Source organism: Chroicocephalus ridibundus, chromosome 1, assembly GCF_963924245.1.
Source record: "Chroicocephalus ridibundus chromosome 1, bChrRid1.1, whole genome shotgun sequence".
NCBI lineage: Eukaryota > Metazoa > Chordata > Aves > Charadriiformes > Laridae > Chroicocephalus > Chroicocephalus ridibundus.
The window spans coordinates 159,894,815-159,916,428 of NC_086284.1; the positions used below are offsets into that span (position 1 = coordinate 159,894,815).

At 43.9% G+C, this 21,614-nt stretch overlaps 2 protein-coding genes across 6 annotated transcripts in view; one reads left to right on the forward strand and one right to left on the reverse strand.

Annotated features, from left to right (window-relative positions):
• The window catches only part of STAB2 (stabilin 2), an 88,939-nt gene extending 75,326 nt beyond the window's left edge, over positions 1 to 13,613 (forward strand). The window contains exons 60-69 of the mRNA XM_063320777.1: positions 545 to 686; positions 1,046 to 1,179; positions 2,282 to 2,447; positions 2,682 to 2,788; positions 3,423 to 3,542; positions 4,313 to 4,471; positions 6,725 to 6,832; positions 9,770 to 9,898; positions 11,295 to 11,414; positions 12,042 to 13,613. Coding sequence (XP_063176847.1) covers positions 545 to 686; positions 1,046 to 1,179; positions 2,282 to 2,447; positions 2,682 to 2,788; positions 3,423 to 3,542; positions 4,313 to 4,471; positions 6,725 to 6,832; positions 9,770 to 9,898; positions 11,295 to 11,414; positions 12,042 to 12,092 — 1,236 coding nt within the window. The 3' untranslated portion in view covers positions 12,093 to 13,613. The remainder of the gene's footprint in view (positions 1 to 544; positions 687 to 1,045; positions 1,180 to 2,281; positions 2,448 to 2,681; positions 2,789 to 3,422; positions 3,543 to 4,312; positions 4,472 to 6,724; positions 6,833 to 9,769; positions 9,899 to 11,294; positions 11,415 to 12,041) is intronic.
• A 132-nt stretch (positions 13,614 to 13,745) lies between these two features.
• The window catches only part of NT5DC3 (5'-nucleotidase domain containing 3), a 47,172-nt gene continuing 39,303 nt past the window's right edge, over positions 13,746 to 21,614 (reverse strand). For all 5 annotated transcript variants that reach the window (XM_063320734.1, XM_063320743.1, XM_063320752.1 and 2 more), the window contains 6 exons: positions 21,420 to 21,521; positions 20,338 to 20,419; positions 19,900 to 19,986; positions 18,460 to 18,600; positions 18,029 to 18,093; positions 13,746 to 16,920 (listed from right to left, as the gene is read on the reverse strand). In XM_063320734.1, the coding sequence (XP_063176804.1) occupies positions 16,659 to 16,920; positions 18,029 to 18,093; positions 18,460 to 18,600; positions 19,900 to 19,986; positions 20,338 to 20,419; positions 21,420 to 21,521 (739 nt within the window). In that variant the 3' untranslated portion in view covers positions 13,746 to 16,658. The remainder of the gene's footprint in view (positions 16,921 to 18,028; positions 18,094 to 18,459; positions 18,601 to 19,899; positions 19,987 to 20,337; positions 20,420 to 21,419; positions 21,522 to 21,614) is intronic.

A 21,614-nucleotide genomic window follows, 5' to 3' on the forward strand; every position in this document is an offset into this window, starting at 1 on the left:
ATGCTTTTGGGATCACCTGTCAGATCCATTTTGGTGGCTTGCCTGCTGTGTCTTCCAGGAGCTATCTAGAAAAGCCTTGCCGCTAATCCATTCCAGCTGCCAACCATAGCAATCCCTGGATGTCACCAACTCCTGCTGGGTTTATAGTTCTCAATTTATTACTATCAGTAGGCCGCTAAATTCCTTTCATGCTCCCATGCCCAGTCATTTAGATATCGTTTTGGTAGGTTTGCCATCCGTTTTGTTAATTATGTGTCATATAATTCTCCAATGCATGTTATTAGCTTTGTGGATGGAATTATGCTTTGGTCTTAACTCAGCAAAGCACCCAAGTATGTGTGTAAATGTTTTGGTTAGAAGAATAAATGTCAGTGTCAGGGTTTGCGGCCTGTTGAATCACAGTTGTTATTAGCAACTTTCCTGTTTGTCCATTCCTGGCTATATCAAGTGAAATTTTTCAAACAGTTCAGAATGTTGCTTGAAATAACACTTTTATGTCAGCTAAGTACTTGGCCTGGCCTTTTTTTATTCTCTCTCTGACCAGGGCAAACACAAGTGTGAATGTAAAAATAACTACATTGGTGATGGGCTGAACTGCTCAGTGATGCAGCTTCCTCTCGACCGCTGCTTGCAAGACAACGGGCAGTGCCACCCCGATGCTGACTGTGCCGATCTCCACTTCCAAGGTAAGGATGGCACATCACGCGTGCCACGGGACAGGGACATCCTCGTCCCTGTGCCACTGCACTGAAGCCAGTGGCCAGGATCCTTGTGTCTGTAAGCTCACCCAGTCTTCTACCTATATCCCCTTGAAACAATGAGATTTAACTGTGTTTAAAGTTAGAATACATGCCTAAGTACTTTACAATACCAGATTATGAAGCAACAGAAGCAAGCATTCCAGGTAGGAATATTAACCTCTAAGGGATCAATCTGTCCTAACTACATTTCACAAAATTCACGGGTAGTTGTATGGCACAGTTGACCCTGCACGCAGAAATGGAAACCCCCCTCAAGAAGAGCTGGTTCTTCTCTCTCTTTGCAGATACCACTGTCGGGGTTTTCCACTTACGGTCCCCACAAGGGCAGTACAAATTGACCTACGAGAAGGCAAAGGAGGCCTGCGCCAATGAGTCTGCCACCATCGCTACGTATAACCAGCTGCTGTATGCTCAGAAGGTGAGGTAGCCTCACTGCGGGAGAAGATGCCCAGAGCAGACGTAGCCACGGTGTAAATGGGGAGGGAGGAGCGAGGGGGCTGCTCTGTGCTAATAACCCTCATTTTCCCTCCTTTCCCTCTCCTGTGCCCCAGGGGTTGGCTGGGAGCAGTTTTCAGAGTGTTTATTGGTTTCACGCCTGCTCATAGAGCACTGAAACCAGTTGCCAAGTTCTTATTTCCAGTGATACTGGGGTGAGATGGTAAAGTCAGATTTACAGAGTGTTTTCATGGGTGTTTTAATTATTAGCACTTCTTAAAGAAATGTACACTTCAGAAGTATGCTTAGATTAATTTTTAAGGTAAAGCTCCAGGAGTCTTTTCCCCAAATGCTGTTAACTTAGCAGAGCCATTTCCATATTCTTTTCATTGAGTGTGTTATAAACAAGGCATAGCTGCTGTCAGTGGGATGAGCATCACACTTTGGGTTATTAAAACTTGTTTTAGAAGAGTGGCTCAGACTGACTGTGCCTTTCTGGCTCCTTCCCATCTGTGGAAGGGAGAAAGACACTCACAGTTTAGAGACACCTTTAGCAAAATGTGAGGCTGGACCATGGCCAGCATGTAAACCTCCTTCTGCTGCCCAGGGAGACTGAGGCTGCAGCCAGAGCTGCATGTCCCCTGTGCTCCATAGGCTAAATGTTTCCCTCGAAGCAGTGAAGTTGGCAGTGGGGCTGGCTCCAGTGCTCCTGGGGACTTATTTTCTGTGTTGAGCTGGTTTGTCAGCACTTCCCATGCTGACAAAGGGTGGGCCAGCACACGGTGGGATTGCGCATCCCCTTTTGGCTTTCACACCCACCTCTGATGCTGCCCGTCTTTGAGCTTGGGGAAGCTTTTCCCAGGGAAGTGTCCCTTGGCCTGTACTGAGAGCCACTGACATTCAGAGGGCCCTTGTCTCTGCAGCCCCTTCTCCCAGGGCAGGCTGCAGGACAGATGGGTGGACAGAGCCCCCTCAGAAAGACCGCTGGCCGGTCAGGTGCTGCCTGAGCACCCCAGGGGGATCGTCTGGTCTGCAGCACCCCAGCCCCACCACCCAACTCGTCCCTCTGTGTTATTTCCCTGCAGGCGAGGTACCACCTCTGCTCTGCCGGCTGGCTAGACAGCGAGAAAGTGGGATACCCGACCGCCTTTTCCTCCCCAAACTGCGGCAACGGGTACGTCGGCATAGTGGACTATGGGAGAAGAAGCAACCTGAGTGAAACCTGGGATGTCTTCTGCTACAGGGAGAAAGGTAAGAGGGTCCTTAGCTGCGTCCCTCTGCACAAAGCGGGGCAGCAGCCCAGATTTTGATTCCTTCGGTTGGCCACAGGCTGCTAGATAACACTGCAAGAGACTCTGCCTCTTTTTTAACTTTAAAAAAGATAATAACGCGTTGCCAGCAAGTTGGTTTCCAGGCAGAGAGCAGCCTAAAGCCTTCTAGCGAGGGGCGTTTGCCCACGCGGCTATCTGCGTTTGTACCTTCCAGAGGTGAACTGCACCTGCAAGCCAGGCTACGTGGGGGACGGCTTCTCCTGCAGCGGGAACTTGCTGCAAGTGCTGACGTCCTTCCCGACCCTGACAAACTTCTTCTCGGTACGGCCCACAGCTCGGCGCTGCTCGGTGGGGTGAGCGGAGCGAAGCAGGCTCTGCCACCGGGTTGTGTCTCGGTGTTTGATTTGCTAGCAGGTAACAATGGCGCAGCAGCAAAGCAAGGTGGGGCGGTCGAAATCTTGGTTGCTATATTTTTTAATTACTCGCTCCAAAGAGGTCTGGGGCAGGGGGAGGTGTTAAAACTCTTTTTGGAAATTAAATGCTGCTGCAGCTTTAGCTTAGAGAAGATTCTTGTGCACAGCTGCTCTTGGCTTTCTAAGCATCACAAAGCGTGCGGTGCTTTCTTTTATAATTTTATTGAATTGCTGCTGGGGAAAAAAGCAAAGCATTAAAAGGGTCCCTTTCTTGCCACTGCTCAGGAAGACATTGTATGTGTAAGGAGCCTCACAGACAACAAGGGCTTTATGCCTGCATGTCAGTTTAAGCTGTACTCACCAAATCAGCAGGTAAAACTGGGTTTTGAATAAAAACTTCTTCCGTAATACCATTCCAGAGTTGCTTCATGGCTATTAATAGGAAGCTTCTTTGTTGTTATTTATATAGTCGCATCTTTTCAGCTCCCCGCACAGGAGCGCACAATTGCTCTTCAGTAAAGCGGGGTTTTGTTTCTGCCTAGGACATCATGGCTTACTCCAACAGCTCTAGGAAGGGGAAAGAGTTCCTGCGGTACCTCACGGACCTGTCAGTGCGCGCCACTCTCTTTGCTCCAAACGATAGCGGGTTAAGGGAAAATGAGGTCAGGTTTCTTTTCTTTTTTCCTTCCTCGTTTCAATATCGTCTTTTAAACAGCCATGATGGGTTTCTGTATCCTGGTGAAATAATCTTAGTACAACGTGACTTCTGTGTAACCCCACATAGTTTAAACTGTGCTTCTGAAAGAGGTAAGTTCATCATTTACATTTCTTTTCCCTAGTTAGGAGCGTAAGGTTATCGAGGGTTCAAGTCACTACAGAGACTCAGACATCAAGGATTTTAATTACCCAGTTATAAAGGAGTCTGCCTGAGATGCAGCCTTCTCTGGCCTATTAACATCAAGCACAGTTATTTGAAGAAAGCAGTGCACGGCTTTGGTATTTCCCACAAATACATTAAAGGCATCTGTTCCTAACTTCATTTCTGTGCTTACCCCTTTTCTCCTTCCTTCCTTCCTTCCTTCAATCAAACATTGTCCCAAACAATTCACATGGATTTATGCCCTGGCTTGCGTCTTCAAGCTGTTTGGAATATCTCTGAGGCTCCTCACTTCAGGTCATCATACAAAAGAATAAAATCCTTCATCCTGGCCGGAATCAAGGTAGTGCCTGCTGCGGGCAGCCATCACAGGCCAGCAGGGACAGAAGATCCCACTGTTCGCATCCAGATCTCCCAGTAGCCTCGACCCCATATTGCACTTGCTGCAGCACTAATAGCAAAGAGGGGAAAAGGTCACCGGCACTTAGCCTACTGGTAAATCCAGAGGATTAATGAGATCAGTTAACGTTCTTTGTATTCTGCCCTCATTCGCAGACACTTTCCGGGCGAGACATCGAGTATCACTTATCTAACGACAGCGTAATGTTTTATGAAGACTTGACCAACGGAACCACTCTTGTAACTCGCCTAGGGGAAAAACTCCTCATTACAAACACCAGGGGCCAGGAACATCCAGCCCCCACCGCTGAACAGGTGCCTTTTTAATAAATCTCCCATCTTCGTGCTTTTTCCCCTCTTGTGCTTTACCCTGTGGTCGGGTGACACGGTGATCCAGAGAGCAATCCGCTGAGGTTACAGGGGGCAGCAATGAGAGGCTGACTTCAGGAGGCTCTCTCCTGCCCAGAGACCGCAGGACAGCAGCTGGCAAACTGCAAATTTACAAGTTTGCGAACAGCCAAGCTCTGAGCCGCAAAACTCCAAGGAAGCTGTACAGGTGGCCCGCAGGAATGGCAGGATGGGCTACGGGCCTGATTCAACCCTTCTGTCGGCCTGGCAGGATGATGGGAGATGGCAGTGCAATAGGAGAGATGAGAGCAGCAGTATATCGTCAAAGAAAGGTGTTGGCATTTGTAAAATTAACTTTAAAGGTAACTTTCTGGGAGAGGGGAGATCCCAGCATAGCATTGCTCAGAGCAAAAGCAGATAAAACCTAAGTTTGCATTTTTTATTGCTATTTCAGTGGGTTTTTTTTTTTTAAACGCAAAAATGTATATCCTTTTTGCAAATGGAATATGTATCCTCTGACATTTTAGGGAAACACATATTTTGAAAACACACCCCCAAATTCTCATTAAGAAAATACTTTGCTGCCCAAGCATTTCGAATGACCTCTGTGACAGCAGCCCCTTGAGACCCAGGTTGGGGCCCTGCTGTGGCTGATGGGGGTAGAGCTGAACACAAAAATAAGAAACCGTGTGCCTGTGGGCTTGCAGTTAAAACGTGCTCTAGACGATGGCGCTAGACCCAAAGAAAGCTGAATGCCCAACATGCCAACTGAGGGGGGGCATTTTTCATGGCCCCCAACAAGAAGGAAATAGGTGCTTCGGGAAGAGATGCACAAGTGGCTCATCTGTTGGCTTTGCTTCCTTCCTCCTTCACCTTTCAGGAGAAACTCCTTTAGCATGAGAATTACCACATACTTGATTCGTATGTTTAAAAACACCCTATAATGCAAACTCAGTAATCACATTAATAAAGTATACCCTCATGAGAGATAGGGGACACCAGCACAAGGCTTACCTGTATCACCTATTGGTATGCCAGGAGCTCTTTTGGATCACTTTGATCTGGTATTTGAGTTAGCAGGGGTTCTTCTTTAAAAAAATCCTCCTTTCTTCAAAAGCTGCCAAGGGGAAGCTCTGAGACCATTAACACAAATCTTGATCCTGCCCTTCAAAGCTGTTTGAAATGTGTAGCTTTTCTTCCTCCCTGGAGGGACCCGGAGGATCCTGCTTCTCCTGGCTGCAGTAATGCTCAGCAGGGTGCCAGGGTGGGAAGGAGAGGTGGCAGCCGCTTTCCAAGCGTGGTCCGGATGGCCGAGCACCTGCCTGTCCCAGTGCACAAAGTCAGAGCCCACGAGCTTTCCCCAGGACCCCAGCAGGGCAGCGCAGGGGTGAGGGAGAGGGAGGAGGACACAGGGTGACTCCCACACTGCTCCGCGGTGCCACCACGGCCAAGCCCGTTCCTCCCTGGGCACAGAAAGTTGCCGTGTGCCCCAGCAGCAGCAGCATTCCACCTTCTGCCAGGGGCGAGAGCGGGCAGCAGCTCCCATTTCTGCTCACCAAGGAGAAACCATTTTGCCAGGATGCGATTTAAAGCAGAGTTTGCAATAGCACAGAATCCCATGAACACATCCCCCCAAAACACTGGAGAGACTCAGGATCGGCTTGAAGCGTTCAAGGACTCACATTATCAGCAGAGTCTAGAGAAGTGCTGGGGTGGCCGTGACTGATCCCATCCCTCTCCCTTCTCACATCCTGATGAGCTGCCAAATGGGAACACCTTCCAGCTCACTGATGCTGGGCCACCACATAACCTGTGGGCAGCAGGTCCCCGTCAGTGCTGACCCAGCTCTCCTGAGCTACCAAACTCCGCGCAAGTGGCATCCTCGGCACAGAAAGCAGCTGTAACGGAGGCAGTCTGCGGGCTACCTGGCACTCAGGAATAACAGCACAAACACCTTCATTTAAAAAAAAAAAACAATTTAAAAGGACAAAGAAATGCCTGAAGGCAATATACAGGTAATGACAATGGCTACTTAATGCACAGGAGAGCTGTGACCTGCCTGGGCCCATCCCAGGCTGATGTCCAGGGAGGCAGCGGTGTAAGCCCCCATGGGATTTTTCCTCTGTGTGTCAGTAACTGAGGTGGGGAAATAGTCTCAAGGTTTCAATCCCAAAAGGAGGAGGGTCAAAGCTCAGCTCTCATTGCTCTTTCTCCTGGCAGAGCGAGATCAGATACGTGGAGGGAAGTGCTATTGTTGAGTGGGATATAATCGCTTCCAACGGGATAATCCATGTCATATCAGAGCCTTTAAAGGCTCCACCAGCACCTGTAAGTACATAGTGGTTTTTACTTTTTTTTTTTTGGTGGTGGGAGGTGGCTGTGACTTATATCATCCCAAACTCACTGCTGACATTTCATATATTCCCGGTTTCCCTCTCATATATGCAGTTTTGGTTTAAAAGGTTACTTTGAAAGAAAACTAGAATTTGAGAAAAAGGTGCCAGTGAAGCTTGTTCAAAATGTTTCGGCCTCAACAAGTTCTTCCCACATTTATTTTATATAAATAAAATATAAGTTCCATATTATAAGGGTTTTATAAAGCTCCATTTCAGTTCCTCTGAAAAGATCTTTCAAAGCTTCCAAGGAAAATTTTTTACTCTTGGCTTTGCATTCATTCCTATCCAAAACAATAAGGTGCTTTGAAAATGGATGGGTTTTGCCTGCACGATTCCCTGGAATGGTCCCATTTCTCCCATTAGGAAGACCAAACGAAACTGTGCATGGCACAACAGCACAATTCCGAAAGGGGTGCCGTCCTTTCCATGGAGGAAAGTCAAGTTATAGCATCTGCACTGCTTCAAGTTGGAATCAAAATGGTACAGGGCCCAGCAGCAGGAAGGCAGGAATGTTGTTCTATTTATTTCCCACCAGCAAACTTTACTGCTTTGTATGAAAGGGAGGAAAAACATTTTGTCCACCTGCAGCGCAACTGGGATGTTTCACAAGAGTGATTCCTGCTGCCCCTGGGAGGAGGTGTGCAGCGAGCACTTTTTTTTCCAGTACAAAGCGTTTTCCTTGACAAAGGAAGTGTTCAGATGTGCTGTGTTAGCAGTCCCCAGCTCTGTTTCACACAGGGTACTCTGTGACAGCCCAACACAGGCTCAGGGTGACCTTGCAAGAGGACCCACCACTTATTTAATCTGAAGAACTTCCCTTCCATCAGGGTAACTCATTCTGATCCTCCTCTCCATGCGCTGGAGGGGCCTCACTCACGCTTACAGTCCATCCATCCCAGCCCTGATTTGGGAAGTGGCTAACCAGCTGCCTCCTTGGTCCACAAGATTAATCCTCTTGATGTCCTGTTTCTCACCTTCCTTTAGTTCTGAGCAGCCCTTCCTCCTTTACAAAACAGCCTTCTTGTTCGAGAAGCTCAGTAATATGCCTGCACAATCTCGGTTCACAAAAGTCCCTTGCAGCCTACAATCTTCAGAAGCAGGAAATGACACGCTTGGGTAAGGGCGTAAATTACTGCCTGAAAATTATTCACAATAATAGGCAATTTCTGTCAGTCTACAGCAGCATGATATTACAATCTTTATAATACTTTTCACATGCTAGAGGGCAACTAAATATTTTCTAATATTTAGTTGTCCAGCTGCGCCATGTAAATTACTTTGTTTTCCAAAAAATAAATGAAGAGAGCATATCTACTAAGACAACAGCGTGATTATTTTTGCCAGAGTGAGTTTAATAATTAGTTTTCTAGGCAGGAGGCTACAGAGCTAAGGCATCACATAGAAAAGCAAACGTAACAGCATACGAACCTTCTACCCATTTGCAGACCCCTCGTCACCTCTTGGATTGCCAGCAAAGAGCACGGTGCTTTGGGGACTCTGCAGCCTGTGTGGCTGCATACACTGGGAACCCTCAAACTTATCGCTACCCCAAAATTGCCGGTCACCTTCATGGTGACCAGTCTACCAGGCCACAGAGCTGCAGAAGGCAAACCAAAGTCAGAGTCTGGAGGCATTTAGATTAAATCCAGATCGCGTGTTAATTTCACAGAGTCACAGAATGGCAGGGGTTGGAAGGGACCCCTGGAGATCATCCTGTCCAACCCCCTGCCAGAGCAGGGTCACCTAGAGCAGGTTGCACAGGAACACATCCAGGCAGGTTTTGAATGTCTCCAGAGATGGAGACTCCACCACTTCTCCGGGCAGCCCGTTCCAGTGCTTTGCCACCCTCAAAGTATCGAAGTTCCTCCTCATGTTGAGATGGAACTTCCTATGCTCAAGTTTGTGCCCGTTACCTCTTGTCCTGTCACTGGGCACCACTGAAAAAAGACTGGCCCCATCCTCCTGACACCCACCCTTTAAGTATTTATAAGCATTGATAAGATCCCCACTCAGACTTCTCTTCTCCAGACTAAAAAGACCCAAGTCCCTCAGCCTCCCCTCATAAGAGAGATGTTCTAGTCCCCTAATTCTCTTCGTAGCCCTTTGCTATACCCTCTCCAGCAGTTCTCTGTCCTTCTTGAACTGGGGAGCCCAGAACTGGACACAGCACTCCACTGGCATTTTACCCGCTTGACTGAAGAATGTTTTCAGGTTAAAGGAAATGCATGTTTTGGGGCAAAATGACCCACAGAAGGCAGGTGTCGGGCCGCTGCGGAGCCCAGCCCTGTGCAGCCTCCACACAGGCCATCAGTCCCTCTAACCAGCGATGAGATGGGCCTCCTCTCAGATGAGGCTTGGTTTGAGCCCTGCTAAGCAGGGCCGGCGGGATGGTATGGCTGCCGATAGCTGGCAATAACCAACACCTCCCCAGTGCACAAAACAGTGGGGAATAAGCTTGAACCCATGCAGAGCCCTCTAGGGTTTGTAGCACAGGTCTCCAAAGCTGCTGAAGGGAATTTGGCACCTGTTTCTCCTCCTCAGGCCAGTGAGGCTTCAGCCTCACCGCAGCCTCTATAGCTACTCTGAAAAACCTGCCCAGAAAAGATCACTTAGGCACGTTCTGTAACTTCAGAAACATAAACTAGATGAAGCTGTAGTAGAGCCAATGTCCACTATCCCAAAAAAATCTAGCTGGTAATTACTATCAAAAGGCCATATTTAACTGTCTCCAGGGAGCACGCACCAGGAAGCTCGATGACCAAGGCAGTTTAGGACAAGGGCGTATCTCAAAGGTGTCCCGCGTGTGCTCAGGTGCTGGGAGGTGACCAGTGCCCACCCGTAGCTCACTCACCCTCTCTCTTGCTTCCAGGCTGCTCTCCACGCCGGTACCGGGACAGGAATATTCTTTGGCATCTGCCTGGTTACTGGAATTGTGGCTTTTATCGGATATTTTTACCTCAGGTTCAGGAAGAGAAACGCGGGCTTCCAGCACTTCAAGGTAGGCGGCAGACAGGAACGCGAAGCGGGGGGCAGCACTTCACACCCACCACACCTCCCAGACTCACAGCCTCCAGTTTCTCCTTGCCTTTTGTCAAGCTAGAAACATTCCCCATTGCTTCCCACTTGAACCATTCAGACTAAGACACGGAGCAAGCGGGGACTGCACAGCACCAGTGCAGAAGTCTTTGCCTCGCCAGAAAGCTCACCCTTAGGGAAGCAGGTAATTAAAACCGCGGAAAGGGCACCTGCTCTCTTCCCCCTCCTCCGTGGCATTGCTGATCATTTTGCTGCTCCAGAGGTCAAAATGTTTGATAGGAAAAAGGTCAGATTCAAAAGACAAGCAAATTGAAATGATTGCAGGATTGAAAAGTCCGAATTTTTATACTGATGCACTCTTATGCTTGCTTGCTTTCAACTAACTTTGCCAGTCTCACATAACATCACAATGATGCAAAACCAGCCAGCAACAGCCAAGCCACTCAGAGACAAGGGATGACCAAAAAAGTATTACAAAATACACAAGAATCAATCCAAAAGAAAGCCTACCTAGAAATAATCAGAAGTCCCTTCCTATTCTAGCTCCTGCATGTAATGTGAATCACCTTCTAGAAACAAAAAAGAGCAGCCACGAGCCAGGGGAAACACTTGTATTTTTATACAGAAACATAGATTGTGTTGGGTTGGAAGGGACCTTTAAAGGTCATCTAGTCCAACCCCCCTGCAGTAAGCAGGGACATCTTCAACTAGATCAGGTTGCTCAGAGCCTCATCAAGCCTGGCCTTGAATGTCTCCAGGGATGGGGCCTCCACCACCTCTCTGGGCAACCTGTTCCAGTGTCTCGCCGCCCTCATTGTAAAGAACTTCTTCCTAATGTCTAATCTAAACCTACCCTGCTCTAGTTTAAAGCCATTGCCCCTTGTCCTATCGCTACATGCCCTTGCAAACAGCCCCTCCCCAGCTTTCCTGTAGGCCCCCTTCAGGTACTGGAAGGCCGCTATAAGGTCTCCCTGGAGCCTTCTCTTCTCCAGGCTGAACAACCCCAACTCTCTCAGCCTGCCTTCACAGGAGAGGTGCTCCAGCCCTCTGGAGGAGGAACTAGAGTGCTCAGGACCAACCAGATAGCTTTTACCCCAGGCATAACGTCAGGACAACACTTCCTCCCCAACCTTTGCTGAGGCTTCAAAATAAAGAGAGAAAAAAAAAGGTACCAGCATTAAGTGACCTGAGATAATACAACAACCCAGAACACAGTTCATGCCCAGAGACACTGATTTAGATGATAAAACCAGTTCATTCAAAATGCTGCACTTGGCAGCAGTAGAACTTAAGCACCCCACTTAATGCCCTGTTAGGAGGAGGATGGATTTTAAGCATGTTTGTGTGGTTTTGTGTAGTCAAAAGACGACACTGACGTAACATCGCTGGACAAGTCACAGCCTTCAAATATCACCAATCCCTCATACGAAAGTTCTTCTGCACTGACTCCACCAGAACCTGCTTATGATCTTTTTTCAGTAAGTGTCCCTTTCGATTTGAGACATAACTAAAATAATACTAAGAAGGAATGACTTTATGAAAGGAAAATGTCTAGTTGGATTTAAAAACAAAATAATAATTCAGGAAAAAAAACATTCAAGTTCCTGGCTTTCCTGTCTTAACACTGCTAGGAATTGGGTAGCCCCACTTGTAGCAAAATTGAGGCTGTGGTCAACAGCTGTATCTCAAGTCTACCTTCAAAGGGAGCTGAATTAAATTGGACTTCAAATGCTACTGGATGCCAGTATATACAAACTTAAAAAGCCTTCCGATTTTGTCTTCCCTTCTCCTTGCTGCAAACGTAGCTGAGTGCCATGCCAAAGAATCTGAAACACAACGGGAAGGGGGCTGGGAATCAAGGGAAGGAAAGATTGAATAAAAGCCAGAGTATCTGAATAGCTTCAATGGTCTAATTTAGCCAGGCCCTCATATAAATGCAGAGTCTAAAATCAAAATAAATCTTTTTGCATCCAGTATGAGACTTGTTTGGTGCGAAAATGTCAGGTGCAAACTCTGCCATCGGTATAGACAACTTTGCCAAAAAGTGACTTTTATTTCTTAACATAATGTTCAAGTCTGATATTCTTTTTTCTTCTACTTTATAGGATTCGGACGACCAGCAGCTTGTGATAAGTGGTCCTCATGATCAGAACTAAAGACTGGATTTGGCATTAGTCAATTATAAAACACATCTCTATTTACACTTACTGTGAAAAAAACAGCGCCTACACATTTCAGGGAATAAAATCCCATTACTAATTACAAAAAACCAAAAGAGCACAGCTTTGTTAAGATGCAGCCTATAGAGTTCAGGGAGTTACCAAGCTCAGAAGTGTTGGCTGTATCTCAGCAATACAAACTATGGGTGCCAAACGCAAAACTGAGTCTCAACTAACCTACCCAGAAGCAGACAGACACCTCTCTGTGAACGGCAGAATCTCACTAGCCTGCGATTTAACTGCTTTTATTCTTCTTCACAGACTTTAAAAATGGCCTCAAACACACAGGGCTGCTAACTTGGCAAATATCCCAAATTTGTTAGTACTCTAGGCTTTCATTTTGGCTGAGTTACAACTACAACTGGCAAGTGCGAAACAGAACATGTGTCAAACCTGTATTTTTAAACTGAGGGAAAATACTTTCTTGTAAGAATTTCAGCAGCGGGAAACGCAAGCATCCTGCCTGCCCTGCTTGCCTCCTCTAGCTTTTCTGGCTTTCCTCGAACTTGACTGTGTTGTGTTTACATCTCGCCTCACCATACAAAGGGAAACCGTAATTGCAGCAGCTTTAGTAAGAAATACAGGTGATATGGGAACATTCTGATAGTAATCAATTTTTACTTAAGCCATTTTTGTGGAAAGTGGGCAATGAAGATGAACATACCCTCGCCGTGTCATGTCTACAGTCAGTTTTTTAGGTTTTCATAGAATACCAGGTGGGAAGGGACCTCAAGGATCATCTGGTCTAAAATTTCTTAGAAAAAACATGGTCTAGACAAGATGGCCCAGCACCCTGCCCAGGCGAGTCTTAAATGTGTCCCGTGATGGGGAATCCACCACTTCCCTAGAGAGATTATTCCAATATTTTTTTTTATTTTTTTTTTTTAGTTTTTAGAAGCTACCCACTTATTCACATGCCATATTTTTACCAAGAAGCTACCTGCTTGTTCACATACCGTATTTTTACTGAGCACGTTGCCTTTCAACCGATGCACAGCAATAACAGCTGTGATTTTCAACATAATATTAGAAATGTGTTAAGAGTTTGATTTACTGTTTTTCCCTTCCCTTAAAACATGAATATCCCAGAAAATTGTGAGGACACTATAGAAACCACAAAACAGCAAGAAAATCACAACTTTCTTGCTGGCAGCAGTAATGTTCCCCTGTGATGTGCTTCCTGGTGTCTGCCATGCATGGGGGACAGGAGGGATGGTGTGGCTGCAAGAAAGCATTAGTTACCTCTGAGAGCAACCCCAGGATGCCACCCATCAGAACAGGGTCTGCAGGCAAGTCCAGGGTTGTTGATGCAGCTATCAACCACTAACAAGGGAATCTAATGCAAAAAATATGCCTGGATGAAAGAGACAGACTTGAAGTCATGTTCCTAACTCCGTGCCCTGCCCCCCCATGCCTGCTTGGTTTTACCTAGAAGACATTAAAAGATTTAGAACACACGCATACGCACACTTAAACACACATACATATATTTAGGGGAGTTTTCCCCACAGAATTTTGCAATTATTACAATTCACATTCTTTCCTTCTCCCCAGTCACCCAAAATATTAAGGCTCATAGGGACCAGAAGATAAAGTCCAAGCATTTATTTTTGTAATAATCATTAAATACTTTTATCACAAAAAAAAGTTTCCACAGTTCATTAAACTCTTCTTTTATTGACAGACAATTCTCTTCAGAGTTTTTGACAGAACAGGAAGTTTCTTCTTTCTTTGGTGTTCAAATGAACAATACTCCCAAAATGAATATAAAGAGACACTGCCCTTTAAACATGCTCAAAAATCTCTTTGCAGTCAGTAACACAACAAGGTTAAAATAAGAATGCAGAGAGCAGAGGCGTACAACTCACGTTCTCTGAAGTCATTACAAAAATGCAAGACATTTTTAAAAGTTAAAGAAGAGTATTCTAGCACTGAAAAATAAATAACACACTTTAAAATTCTCACTTAAATTCATATTATTTATAGTTGGGTTGTTTTAAAGGAACATAACCCTGCCATAATGATTTTTTTTTCATGCAGTGTTGTTTATTTCAAGAAGTCATGCAATATAAACAAGATTTCACTTCGGCTGGCTTGTGTAACATAGCTTTGTACAGAAGTTTTACTTGTAAGTGAAGAGAAGGGAAGGGGGAGGAGGAAATCATCTTGAAACAAAATGTGTATTACGTGGGTAACACCATCCAACCCAATTAAACTGTTCCTGCTTAACACAGGAAAATTAGTCAAAACAAACTGACTCCTAGCCAGCTTTAAAAGAAGAAACATCACAGAGCTATAGCCAACAAAACATTATCAAATTCAACAATGCAGAACTGAATTAACAAAATACTATTAATTGCTGGTAGTAAGATGGAGAATGTGCAGTGGTTTGGGGGCTTCTTTTAAACAGTGCATTGAAGTTTCTGGAGCATGAGAGGTGCTACAACACATGTAACACCCAGTTCAGTTCTAGCTGAGCCTTAGAATATAGAACTGAAGACAAATTGGGGATATTTCCATCCCCACACTTCATTATCAAGTTATGCTAAATATTTCTCACACAGCCCCACCACCAAGTCTCCTGATAAAGCCAAACTAACTTCCTGCAAAACTTTTATCTTTTTCTTCCAGCAAAACGGCAGGACCGTCAGACAAACTTACTTCAAGCACGTTCATCTGTTTAAATACACACACAAACACTCACTTCAGGAGTGTTGCAGGTCAAGTTTGAAACAGCAGCACAAGAAAACCAGGAACATAAAATCTGTAACCACCTCTGAGGACTTCAGACTGATTTCAAGCATACAGGAAAACTGCTGATGAAATTGTGCAGGCTAGATTAGAATACATTCTTTACTTTGCAAACATGCTTTTAAAAATATGAAAGACACTGCATATGAAATTCAATATAGGTACTTGCACATAATACAGATAGTTTGTTTTTTTAAAAAAAAAAAAAAGAAAACTTTTGGTCACCAAAAGTTTATTTATCTGACAATCGTGGTAGGAAGCAAGTGATATCCCAAAACAAAGTGAAGAATATCAAATGCTATATATTTTCTAAATTATGTGCTTTTAAAAACAGAGCCTTCAATAACTAAAATTTGAAAAACATTAATCATATGATGCCTTCTAAAATGGCTGGGGTGGGAAGCACCAGTTAAAAAAACCATTTCCTTTGGATGTAGAGAAAGGAAAGCATCCTTATTTAAAAACAACTATGTAACAGTTCTATAAAGTGCCTGTTTGAGGAAACACATCAACAGATGTTTTCCTTGTGCAAAAGAGACATTTTTCAGCTCAAATCTTTGGAACATATATATGCTACCCAGAGTTTATGTTCATGCATTATCTGCAGTTTCAGTAATTCAATAAAACTTCTAATTTGCACTGCCAGAATTATTTTGCTTGATGCAAACTGTTCACCACCCCCAATTCAGCTTTGAGGGCTTGAGCTAAAAAAATGTCATCATAAAACTCTGGGTTTCATTTTCTCATTTCTTAATAGTTCTTTCAACTCATTTGCCTATTGTGCGTGTTTACTTTTGACTGTAAGAGTCCATTAGTGAAGGCCATATGAAATACATTCTCTCCCAGGGAACGGCAAAACCACATTACAAACCACTGTAAGACACTGGTAACATTTTTTAAAAGCAGCATTTAGGATCAATCTAAAACCTGACAGAGATCTGTCTCCGCTTTGAAATGCAAAATGCAAGACCTCTTGAAATGGCTTTATTACCAGAGAGTGGATATTTAAAGTGTTTTGAAACTTAAAAAGAAAAGGTGCCTAAAAGTTAAGAAAAGGAAGCTGAAGCAGCCCGAGTTACCGCCACTTTCAGTTTTAGGCTCAGATCCACCTACAGCCAAGCACAGACATTACAAGAACAGAAACTGCACAGAGAGGAGAAAAAGCCCATCAGCCTGAGCCCGCGCCGGTGCCGTAATCACTGCAATGCAGCAGAGCCACACCAACGCCACAGCAGGTAAGGCTCTAGCTACAGCAGCAAGGGAAGCTAAAATGCATACACCGTCCCTCTCAATCTCACGGTAACCCAGTTACTGCATATCACTGAATTACTAATACTGGGTTTAAGCTTTTCGGTGCTCAGATCCATTACAGGCTCCAGCTGGAGTTCTGATCAGGGCCGGAACAGAGTATAAGTATTTCTCTATAATCCACAAGGCCTCAGATCAAAATTTCCAATGAACAACTAAAACCAACCAGCTCAGAACACCGCCAGTCTTTCCCCTCAAATTTGCCATCCCCTCCTAGTCCACTACTATTTTGGCAGTCCATTATCTCTTCTATGTGTAAGAGGAGTTTAAACATCTCCGAGCAGGAGAGGAGAGAATAGGTACAACACTTCTGAGAACAAGTATGAACTACATCTAAATCAAGATAACAGATTTAAGTGACTTAAATAAAATACATGTACATTCAAAAAAAGAAAAAAAAAAGATATATGTATTTGCCCATTTTAGAGAGAAGGCGCCAAGTGTTTATTTGATCTGAACTGTATCTTGTAGGAAAGGTATTCTGAATGTACCAGTGCACAGCTGGTCCGACCAGCCAGGAAGTTCGTGCTGCAAAGGAGTCCTTCTCGGATAAAACGTGTAATCAGGCTCATAGTTCAAGAGACAGCTCAATGATGCCATGTAGATATCCGCAAATCTAGAGAGACGTCTTAGGAAATAAGTTGGATTCTCATCAGTTCTGAATAAGCTTCCAAACTGCGCGTTGAAGAAATTCCTGTTCATCTCCCTGTCCCCCCAAAAAAGAAAACAAAGAGAATGAAGTGAACATACCTGCACACATCTCATTACCAGCTGGCATTCAGAACCTGAAGCAAGCAGTTCCTATAATCTCTTCTACGTATTATTCTCTTAGCGCTGCACTTCAAACCACATAAATGTGCCACGTAAGAAATTTTTGCATCTCTTCCACACATGTAGCCCAAATCTAGCAATCTCAGTAGTAAACAGAAGAACTTCACACTTCTACTGAAACTAGCGATGAGTCGCTTCTGACTTCAGAAACACATCTCAAGCTTTCCTTTCAAGAGATTATGAAAGAAAACTTTTGCCTTCATCTAAATCCTAATGACATCCACTTGTTCCAAAGATAAAAGACTTTTTAAAAAAATGCAAAGATTTGGCTTAACGTACACAAAAAAGCTTAAAGACATCTTGGAATTAATGTCTGTTATTAGTCACTGCCAAGTACCATTCCTCTTTCATTAACGTCCACATTTCTGGGAAAGGCTGCTGGTGGTACAGCCGCTGGCCTTGCCAACTGTGCGCTTCACACCCCCGGCATTTAGGGATTGCTCCTTCATGACAGTAGATTTTTAGGAGTTTTAGCCCTATTACCTATCTCTGTGACTAGTCCACTGCTAAATCCAGTCTAGCGCAGAGCCCAGTTTTTGCGTATTCTAAAATGCATTGTATGTAATCTGAAGAAATAATCTACAAAAACTGAAGAAATGACCTAAATCTTGATACAGAAACACATTTTTAAATCATGCAGAAGTAAAGCTGTGTAATCAATAGCAACAGTGACAGCTGAACATAGAGGGTCAGGAAAACCGAGATGAGAAGTATTTGATACGATGGTACGCTTTCATGCGGGAAACTAACATCTGTTCCAAAGAAGGGGAACAAGGAAGAGGGGTTCATAGGCACAAAGGGTCAGAGGGCAGAAGAGCTGCGCCAGAGACAGGCAGAATATTGCTTCACACAGATAATTTTAGAAGGTCTGTAAGTACCAGGGAATATAAATCAGGAATGGAGAGAAATTCTGAAGAAATTCTTCTATGGAACACTGGGCTACTGTGAAGCATATTACAAATTTTTCATCTCCCATGTCTTACCTCATTTCCTTTCTTTCCTTCTTCCATTCTTCTAAAATCATTTGCGAATCAGGATCACGGTGAACCTGGAATGTAAATTATGGATGACAGGTAACTAAGGATGCCCTCTTAAATGAGCTTTTCCACTAATAAATCCTTATCAGCTAACAGGACAAGAGCATGGTTCATAAATCAGTACATAGAAGTCACCCACACACAATTTAAACAACGGAAAGCAGGAATCAATCCAGGCTGACCAGTGGAGGAACGGGACAAGATTTTGGGAAAACTCTTACTAACTAGCCACACGAATAATTGCATTTATTTATCTACAGTCAAACTAGTGAACTTTAATGAGACAGAAAGCACTTGCAACGTCAATGTCCAGCATTTAGAAACTTGGCTGGATCCCTTCGGCTCTACAGAGCCGATTACACACACACAGAACAAACCTGCATGTGTTCCAGTAATCCTGTCAAGGTTTGCAGCCAGGTCATGGTTTGAATGTACTTCTCTGTGTTCATGATTTTAATCTCTGATCGCAACTCTGGAATAATTGCACCAGTGCGCCAGCCATGCTTCAGGGTCAAATCCTATTTACCAAGAATTACAAAATACAAGTATTAGTCTTAAAAAGAACTACTTAAAAAGAACTGAAGAATCTGACCATTGTTTATCCCAAAGGGGCACTAATTTAATTGCTTCTTACGTATAAGCAGAAATATTAAACAGTGGGACTTAACTGTGCCAACAGGCAAGGGAATTTAATTTCAGAGTAAGCTTCAAATCCCACATTTTTAGAGAGAGATAAAGAACACATAAGCACTTTGCAAATAAGCACCAATTCATTAGGTTTAAAACTAACTGTAGGAAATTCCAGAGGATGAGACCTCTGCTGCTGTCAGAAGCATCTAGAGGAAACCGTGTTGCATTTGTAGCATTTACCCATACGCTCAGCTGACAGAAGGGTCCTATCGGGACCCCCCGCTACTCAAGCTCCTCCTGACAAGTACAGGACGAGGCAGCTGCCACCTGTGCTCTTTTCTCCATGTCCTGTTTGACAGGTAGACAGAGGTCCATAGCTCCCCCCTCCATAGGGGTCAGAGCATCTGTCGTTCTCAGTGGCCAGTTCGGCCCAAACCACAACACTCCACTGTGCCAGAGAAGAACAGATCTGCATCCTCCTTCCTCTGACCCTTGGCCTTCTGAAGCACCAAAACTTACTTTTCTTTTTAAAAGCAGATTGGAGCAAAAATGTTAACATCTGATGATGATGAAGAAAGTTACCACAGCTTGGCAGTGGCAAGTCATATCCAGGCATTCATACGCAATCAATTGCAAAAGAGTTTAACTGGTGGTCACTTACTCTAAAGTAACAGTTAACAATACATTTGTTTGTAAGGTAGTAAGAAAATGCCTGGACAGTGGGGCTACAAACCATAGCAAGATCTCGGGAAGAAAGAAAGTTTACCATTAGCGACAGGAAGATTGCCTCCTACCATTCAAAACAGAAGTTCATTCAGCTCTTATTACACTCGGTAGTAAATGTCATCCAAATCAGCCACATCCTGTACATTTGGATATCTGTGTTTACTCTCTTGTTACATCTGACACAATCAGTATCTGGATCAGGAACACAAACTCACACATTCCTGAGCGCAGTTTGTAAACAAGTTAAATGCTACTAGTCAGGTGGAAAATATGGTCGGCCTTTTGCAGCACCAGTTTCCTTCACTGCAAGAAAAGCAACATGGCTTAACTACCATCTTAAATTTTGTTGTATTTAGAAATCTCAAATGAAAGTGTGTTATATTGAATAACTGAGGAGGAAGAGAGGAAAACTAATAAAAAGCTTTGTCTTTTATCCTATTTTGTGAAAATAAACGACTTACTGCCAAGTCACTGTAAATGTGATCACCAAAGTAGAGAACCTTAGAGCCCCTCCAGCCAGTAAGCTTCAGAAATTCATACAAGTTACCCTGTGGAAAGAATGACACATACATTGCAGCAGCCTGCAACGTGCGCCCTCACAGGCATGAAAAAAGAATTTAGTACACCCCTAAAAATATTTTCATATCAAGAATCTTGTCCTCGGTTTATATATTATGAATCCCAAATTTTACAGGCGATTTCAGTAATACTATCACTTCAAGAAGCAAGTAAACTGCAGACATACAATACCGACAATGAATTTGTACCACTTCAATAATTAAAAGAATTCTCTTTAAAAACGTATCTACTTTTTAGAAGCCTTTATGATATCTGAAGAAGCTTGGGATTCTAGGAAATAGGTATTAAATTTGAACTGAAAGAGTTTATTGAAAGCATACCTGTTTGTAAATCTGACCTTTCTGCAGCTTGTGAATTTTGTCCCAAAGCAACACTCCCCTTTCATTTACCTTCCGAAACGGTCTAGAATAGAATTATACACAATTGTTACAGTGCTGTAGAAATTCTGTCACTTTTTAGGAGATTAAAATTTTAATGTAAAAAATATTCATCTTTCAAAAGGAAAACATGGTCTCTAGCATCCGAACATTTTGTAACAGAAAAAGCACAGCTCCAAAACATCTGCATTAGCCAGGGAAATGCAACAAATCTGTCCATCATACTGACGACATTTTTAATGGAGCTTGAGAACAGCTGTTGAGAACTAAGGCGGGGATCCCAGACAGAGGGGAATAAACAGTGTGAACTGTCTGCCATTAAGAAGGAGAGAAGAGAACACGAAAGAAGTGAAGATGTGTAAAAATCTTGCCCAATACCTCATTTTGTATAACTGAGCAACTGAAGAAGGGGGCAGAGGACTGGGGGCAAGATGTACAGCAAAGTTCTTTTTAAAATTAAATGAAAAAAAGGTAAAGGAGAAAAAAAAAAACCACCTTCCTCTATCTCACTTCCAAATCATAAGTACACATAAAGGAACGGGTCTTTTTCAAGTGTAAGAGTAGTGCAAACGCATTACGAATGTGTTTACTTAATCGAACAACTAGTCCAAATACTCCAGCCTGTCGGCCAGTCTGCCGTTTAAATATCATGTATGACTAAACAAAACCAGAAGCAATGAAAGACACTTCCAGATAAGGCGCTGATTCTGGAAGGCATCAAAATTTCTCAGGTTTATTAGCAAAAGAACATACTTCAACTTACAAGCTAAGATGCTAAAAACAGCTTCTGTGAGCCTGACTCAGTCCAGTAGACCTGTAATAGCTACTAGAACTTTCTTCGGTAAGAAGTGACAAAACATTTGGACTTTAGAAATAGGTGTTGCTGCATTCTTGTAATGTCCCTAAACAGGATTTCATCAAATATGATTTCGCGTTAAGCTGCCTCCAAATAAAAATATTTCATAACATGCTCTATAGCCTTATATGGAATAAGCTGCTTGAATCATTCTTTACTAAATACCCACCTTCGCTTATCGTTGAAAAAGTTTGGCTTATCAGCCTGTACAATGACCACATCAAAGAGGTCCCTCCAGTCCTTGCCGACTATGAACTTCATGCCTTTGTCCCTAAAAAGGACAGAGGGATATTAACAGTGGAGCGTAACAGGAGTGCAGTTATCCGTGCAGTATAATGAATTACATTAGAGAGCCTCATCCTCT